Below are 8,019 nucleotides of genomic sequence, written 5' to 3' on the forward strand. Positions count from 1 at the left end.
CTTAAACAGCCCTAACAGCAGAAAGAAACCATGTAAGCTGCACTTCATTCTGAAGTTAGAGAGAGATCAAAATTAAAAAACCATAAGGACCTAGGATAAAAATAATAGCACAAAGCAAAGACTTCATAACTGACAGATATTAAGTTTCTTCCTCTCATGTCAGGAGTGGTGAGTAACTGGAACGGAAGAGGGCATGCAAAACATTAAAGTTCATTTCTTCAGAAATATTTTAGAAGGTAATCTTTCCATAACATAGTAAACAGCAAAATGTTGTGATGTTTTCAAAAAAAACACCTCTAACATCGAATCCTGAAGTACAGCTGGCATAGTGCTCTCCTGTACCCTCAGCTGGAACATCTCCAGTTCCCAGACAGCCAAGCTCAGAGGGAAATAGTCTCAGAGAATATTCAGGGATGGGAAATTATTTTAAATAAAAATAACTCCAGGCAGTGGTGGCACACGCCTTTAATCCCAGCACCTGGGAGGCAGAGGCTGGTGGACCTCACTGAGTTCAAGGTCAGCCTTGTCTACAAAAGCAAGTTCCAGACCAGCTAGAACTGTTACACAGAGAAACCATGTCTAGAAAAACCATGAATGACTGAATTACATTAGAAAGCTACAGGAAACATGAAGGAATCCTGTTAAAGCTTGGAACTAAATGACAGAAGATTCCAGAGGAAATGACATTTTCAAGGAAGATGAATCCGATGCCTCCAACTCCAAGTTTGATTTCTAAGACACAGAAGTTATACTGTCAAAGCAGAGTACTTTTCGCCATATTGCTGAGAAAATTAATAAAGTAAGGTTGGATGAAACTCACCTGTAATTCAAGCATCAGGGAGTCCATACCAGCCTGGGGTACACAGAGACTCTACGTCCAGCCTGGACTAAATAATAGAAAAAGTCTTGAAAATGTTAGAAAGACGGTAGAGGGTTGGGATTAATAAAATGCCTATTGACAGGTGATAGAAGAACAAATGGTTTCAAGAAACAATAAAACTGAATTGATGGGATGGTTCGGTGAGCTAAGAAGACACCTACCACTGAGTTCTGGAGACCTGAGTTTGATCCCTGAAGCCTCAACCAAGGCACACATGCATTACGCATATATACAATAAGTGCAAAACAGGCTTTAAAGAAACAATAGAAGATAGAACTTGCCAGTATACCCAATAAACAAAATTTCAGGATACTAGCTATGCATCAGTCATAAGAGCAGTAGAGAGCCGGGCGGTGGTGGCGCACGCCTTTAATCCCAGCACTTGGGAGGCAGAGGCAGGCGGACCTCTGTGAGTTCGAGACCAGCCTGGTCTACAGAGCTAGTTCCAGGACAGGCTCCAAAACCACAGAGAAACCCTGTCTCGAAAAACCAAAAAAAAAAAAAAAAAAAAGCAGTAGAGAATCCATCCTGTTAACTAAGGTTGGTGTTTAAGCCTGTATATATGTATAATCCCAGTATTCAGAAAGCTAAAGTAAACAGATCCTGAGGCCTGTCTGGGTTATGTAAAACATTCTAGTTAACCCTGGATCACACTAAAACCCTACCTGAAAAAGAAAAGAAAAGCAGTCTCAAAGAACAGCATAATAAGAATCTGGACAATCTTGGGAACTCCAGGTACTACAGGGGAGGCTGAGGGGATCCAGAGTCATCCTTGGTGACAAAAGAAATTAGAGCAGCCTGGGCTACCAGAGACCCTGTCAAGAAAAAAAAAATTACAAAATAAAATCCATTGTAACTGAATAAACTTAGCATTAAATCAGTGGCTGCATTCTTTACCACAGATTAAATAACTCAATCTTGAAAGCCAAGTGAGTCTCATAAAGGCCCAGATAGCCGTAGGACTGTATTGGTGCACAGTCGTCTGTGCTTTGAGCAAGACATTGGCGCTGCAGGACGGAAGGAGGAGTCCAGCATTACACTGCCCCCCCTGTCCGTGTCCTGGATTCTAGTAAGGCATCTAGTAGATGGCTCAAACTCCGCAGTCTGTTTCAAAATATCTGCTCCAGCTAGGTGGTTCTAAATAGAACGAGTGGCAGCCAGAAGAGAGAGCCTGTAGGGACTTGCTCTGACATGGGGCTGCCATCTATAAACAGATCAGTAGCATGCAACAGGGCATCCTTCTAGGGCCTAAGTTGGTGTGTTGGCATGAAGATAACACTATACCTAGTTCAGAGCCCACTCTATTCTACAGATAAATAGAGGTTTATTTATCTGTAGAATAGAGTGCCACCTCCCTGGGGTTTGTATCTGGTGCATCAATTTGGCAAGTAATCCAAGTATCCACTAATGAAGACCCAGACATTTGTGAGGAAAAATAATAGATTCGGGAAGACATCATTGCAAATTTTACTCTACATTCTTCAAAAAGTTCAGCAGATTAATTTTTCACTCAAAAGGCAAATTAAAATCCACGTGACAACACTGTGAAGGCCAAAGGGAGGGGACTATCCTGAGTTCAAGGCTATCCTGGGCTACAAAGTAAAAGCCAAGCCAGCCTGACATCCTAGCAAGGCTCTGTCTCAAGTAAGGAAATAAATATTCTGGAGAGGCAACTGGACAGGATGGGGTGTAGCTCAGTGGTAAAAGTACTTGGCTGCATGCACAAGGCCCTGGACTCAATCCCCTAGGACTAGACACATTAAAAATGGCAACTCTAGCCAGCTCCATTTACCATTTGTAAAAGGCTACAGAAATACCACCGCTAAATAAATGCTGAAGCTTTATACTAAACTCACTGTTTGAAGTAAACTGTGATTAGTCGTCATGGAAAACCATTCTATGTTCTATTTCTCTGCCTTCTTCATTTCAGACTTGATAAGGTAAGAGGATGGTTTAAGAGGGAGGAAAAGATTACCAGGCTAAGCTGCCTGCCTGCACAAGGCCTGGGTTTGATTTCTACCAATCGAATAATAATCGCTATTAATACTCTACTTAACAGATACACCAGAAAACTGCAGTAAAACTCTACTGTGTCACAGTCTATAGGTGTGACAAACACACACCATGGGTTGTTTTTGAAGTTCCATGTGTGACTCCAATATGCAGAAAAACTAGCAACCACTAGCCTAGAAAAGTCATTTGTAATGCTGAAAGTCATGGCATGTTTACTATTTTAAAAGTCATGTGCAGCCGGGCGGTGGTGGCGCACGCCTTTAATCCCAGCACTTGGGAGGCAGAGGTAGGTAGGCGGATCTCTGTGAGTTCGAGACCAGCCTGGTCTACAAGAGCTAGTTCCAGGACAGGCTCCAAAGCTACAGAGAAACCCTGTCTCCAGAAACCAATCAATCAATAAATAAATAAATAAATAAATGTCGTGTGCACAATTCTTGTACATTAATATTTTGTTTTCTCAACTTTCCTCATATATGTATTATAATTATTCAAATATTTTTTCTACCTAAAATAAATGTTTTCGTGTCAATCATTGTTAGTCTCTTTGCCAAAAATCACACTTGCTATTTTCTTGTTTTCATCTCTCAACAGGAATTTGCAGCCATGAAACAGATCATCATTAATATGTGTAGTAAACATTCTGAGAACAACTTACTTCTTTCTAAAGTGGAATCAAAAGGTGTGACAGAAAATCAAGCATCTAAGATTCTGAACATGCCAAAAGAACATGAAGACAATGTGTTTATACCCAAGCCAACGCTATTTGTAAGTACAGCTAAAAATATTTAGAATTTTAAGCTCTGGTTCTCACTAGATATATTTTTCTTCTCATTCATATTTGTTTTAAATTAATTTGGGCAATATTAGGCAAAGGCCTTGCAATGTCTATATTAATCCTTTTCCTAAAGATGTACATTACATGAGTATTGGATTTTATGTTTCTAATTAGCATCTTGAACTTGACTAGAAATTCTCCTAATTCTACACCTTTCCTTCTCCCATCGACAGGAACAATCACAAGGGACTCAAATTTATTCTGCATGGTTTTTATCTTGTATAGGCACATGATTTAGGTGTCTGTCCACGTTCATAGGGACCATGTGAGCCACTCCTCATCAGGGCTAAGAGGACAACTTGTTTGCTGCTCCTGGCGCTCAGGCTTCCTGGGCGTCTTCAGTCTCTACCTCCCATGCCATCCATAGAACACTGAGATTCTAGACTTGCATTGCTGCGTCCTGCATTAGTGGATTCTAGGAATCCACACTCGGGCCCTCACACGTGTGTGGCAAGCACTTCACCCACTGAGCCGTCTCCCCAGACCATAATGTTTTAATTTACACGAGAATAAAAGGATGAAAAGTAGCACCTGCTCCCACTTACTTATAAATACTATGATGGCTCTTCCATAAAGAATACAAACAGTTCATATTAACTTGAGCTAGATAGAACAGTATACGCCTGCTTCATCAGCCACCTTGGGAGGCTTAGGACGGGAGATTGTTAAGTTCTAGACCAGTGTGCTCAACTTGATGAGACTCTATCTGGAAATAACTTTTACAATAAAATTAAAAGGGCTTGATAACACACCTGTACTCCTGGAATGTGGGAGGTGGAGAAAGGAGAATCAGGAATTCAAGGCCACCCTCAGCTGCAACGTGAATTGGAGGTCAGCCTGAAATTAGTGGAACCCTGTCTGTAAGAAAGGGATGGAGAAATGTGCAGAAAATACTTTAGGAAATATTAAAAAGTATATGTTTCAACAAATACTACAAAAAAGAATAAAAGGGCAGCAGAAACGAGTAGCATTTATCATGGTTTTCTTTTTTTTTTAAATATTTATTTATTATGTATACAATATTCTGTCTGTGTGTATGCCTGAAGGCCAGAAGAGGGCACCAGACCCCATTACAGATGGTTGTGAGCCACCATGTGGTTGCTGGGAATTGAACTCAGGACCTTTGGAAGAGCAGGCAATGCTCTTAACCACTGAGCCATCTCTCCAGCCCTTATCATGGTTTTAAAAAAAAAAAAAAAAAAAAGGTGGGTGGGGAGGCTTAACTTGCCATCCTACAAGACTCAGTATCAGAAAAAACATTTTAATATTCTAACTCAGTAAGTCCTTGAACTTCAACTTAAGTCCTCTAGATGCTTATAAAAACAAGTTGTGGGAGAGGAGAAACAAGGTGAACCCAGGCGGTGATGGCACAGGCTCTTAATCCCAGCCCTGGGGAGGCAGAGGCAAGCAGATTATCTTCTGTGAGTTCAAGACCAGTCTGATCTACAAAGCAAGTTCCAGGACAGCCAGAGTTACACAGAGAAACTGTGTCTCAGGAGGGAAAGAAAGAAAAAAACAAGTTGAGGATTTGTGACCCCCGCCTTCTCCTTACACACACTGATCAGGCTTTCAAGACCAGTGATATGGAAGACATTTATAACCATATAATCAAACCCCCTTTCCTTTTCCTCCCATGCTAGGGACTGAACATCCTTCTTGCACACTTGTTCATGGCAAGGATTCTTCCTCTGAGGTACAATTCCAGCCCTTGGGTGTTTAGAAAGTCTCATAGAAGACTTTGCTAGGCTGCCCTCAAACTCCCATTCCTGTGTCTGCCCCCACAGTGCTAGGATTATAGACCCGAGCCACCGCAAAGCCTTAGCGCCAGTCTCCGTCAAACAATGGAAAGCTATTGTCAGGGCCCATAGGCCAGGCTGAGGCGAGGAAAGCAGGAGGCCTCCTGTGAGCGGTCTCCACAGAGGCAGCGTGGGAGTCCCAGCAGCCGTGGCCATGAGCTTCCCCGTGCACGTCAGCAGCTCTGCCTGTCCCCAGTTATGCTTGCTCTAGGTCCCAGCCTTCCTCTGACTCAGCCCTTTGTCTCCACGCCTTTCTGTGCCTTCTCCCCACAGCTACTGTTTGAGCACACACTTGCTGAAGGGAAAGAGATCAATTCTTTATCTCTCCAACTTGGTTATCTTCTTAGCTCTTCAAACTCCATGAAATACTTGGGTAGGGAACTGAAACTCTGGAAAGCAAAAGAGGCAGTGCGAGCCTAGAGTTAGCGGCACCTGCACACAGAGCGACGCTGTGTGTGCCCCTCACTCGGACACCTCAGTTCAGTGCTCAGCACTTGGAAGGCCCAGCAGCATAGCTCACGTAGTGAGTTTCAGGCCAACCCGGAATTCGGATGAGAGAACTTGTCTCAAACAAACAAACAAAAAAAAAAGATTTGTATTTCTAAAGTCAGAAATAATACTGTAGCCTCTTCCACATATAGTTTAGCAGTGGGCCCTTTGAATTAAAAAACTTCTGAGTGAGCATGGAATGAGGGAAGGAGAGGCGAGCAATCCCAGACATTCTCATGTTTTGTCCATTATAAACCCAGACCGACTGCCAACTCATTGAAGTTGGGCCCTACCTGTGAAGGCTTAGAAATCCATATTTGTGTCCCAGCCTGTAGCAGAGTAATTATGTCTACTAAACACAGCCTTTCCCTTCCTCAGAAGCTGGGCTGGTTAAACTCCTGGAGCCTTGATCTCCAGCTAGTTTTCTGGATCCCAGGAGCGATCCACCAGGTGTATTTTGTCCGCGTTTATCAGCCACTGTTCTTTCTAGTTAACAGACTTTCTCAATGTCTTAGAATCCCCACGTTATAGATTAATGTTTTTAGCTGGCTACTTCTGGATGGCACAAAGGTTTTTTGTCTTATCAGTTAATCGACTCCAAAGTCCCCCTATAACTAATGAATTACTTCTGGTAGATTCCCAGTTAATCTCTCATTGTTTCTGCAGCAGTTTTCTGGGTGCCTCACAAATCTGGAGTACTTTGTTTTGGGACTTGTTAACACTGTACTACAATTAAAGTGTTTTTATTAGTTTGTACTGTTTCTCTATAAAATTATAAATATAATTAGCTTAAATGAGCACATAATAATTATGGCAATGTTCATAGTAATAAAAGGTAATCATTAAGTGTGTCTCAGTAATGTTACCTACATAAATAAATGAAAACTGGCTTCATCTGAAAGAAGCTCTGTGAGTTGTGAATTTAAAATAAGGACTCTTCTGGGCAGTGATGGCCTGTGTTTTTAGTCCAGCCTCGGGAGGCAGAGGCGGGTGGATCACCTGAGTTTGAGTCCAGCCTGGTCTACAGAGAGAGTTCCAGGACAACCAGGGCTACACAGAGAGACCCTGTCTCACAGGGGTTAGGGAAGGGGATGGTTAAGGACTCTCCTCACTTAAAAGGCTAATTGTATTAATAACTGAAGGAGGAATATCCAATTTAGTACACATAGCACCATTGTATGGTGGAAGGGCCAATAGAGATACTACTGTTCAAACATCTAAGGGTAGAATTACCAAAATAAAGACTAGCTAATTGTATATCTGAATTATTGGGCCCACTTTATCCATTGTCTGTTTAATGTGAGAAAAGTCTTTATAAAGAGTTGGATGTCTCTGTGAGCCCCATACAGTCTCTAATACATTTGCTTATTGTTATAGTTCTTTTAAAATATCTATTTCAGTATCTAACCCATATGCAAACAGCTGTTGTTCTGTGGTCCATGTTATACTAACTCAGAATTGGTAATGGATTAGAAAACTTCTAGTATCTAGGAGGTAAAGCTATACTAGCAAACTAGTAATAGCACATCAGTAGCTAAAATATCTGGAAATGAATTACTAATTACTCATTTTACGGGAATCAGAAATCAACCTTTCTAAACCACTGTAATTCACTTGGCATTTGTTCACATTTTGGTGGTAACAAATGAAACTTAGGGTGGATGAGAAATCACATATTCAGTTCTAATGTAGCTCAAAGGAGCATGACTTACAATTAATATATGACCAAGGGCAGAAGTTTGCCAATAGCCAGACATGATGCTGCATGCCTGTAATTGCAGCAGGAGAACCTCATCACAAGTTCAAGGCCTGCTTAGGTTACACAGCAAAACCCCATCCAAGCCAGGCAGTGGTGGGGTGTGCCTTTAATCCCAGCACTTGAGAGGCAGGTGGATCTCTGAGTTCAAGGTCAGCCTGATCTTCAAAACGAGTTCCAGGACAGCTAGCACTGTTACATAGAGAAACCCTGTCTCGAAAAACCAAAAAAGTAAGGAAGAAAGGAAGGA

The 8,019-nt window shown here is 41.8% G+C and overlaps 1 protein-coding gene across 1 annotated transcript in view; it reads left to right on the plus strand.

The window, feature by feature from the left end:
• Pibf1 (progesterone immunomodulatory binding factor 1) overlaps positions 1-8,019 on the plus strand; it is a 151,922-nt gene that overhangs the window by 135,970 nt on the left and 7,933 nt on the right. Inside the window, exon 16 of the mRNA XM_005365356.3 lies at positions 3,485-3,658. Coding sequence (XP_005365413.1) covers positions 3,485-3,658 — 174 coding nt within the window. The remainder of the gene's footprint in view (positions 1-3,484; positions 3,659-8,019) is intronic.

This window comes from Microtus ochrogaster, unplaced genomic scaffold, assembly GCF_000317375.1.
Source record: "Microtus ochrogaster isolate Prairie Vole_2 unplaced genomic scaffold, MicOch1.0 UNK2, whole genome shotgun sequence".
Classification (NCBI taxonomy): Eukaryota; Metazoa; Chordata; class Mammalia; order Rodentia; family Cricetidae; genus Microtus; species Microtus ochrogaster.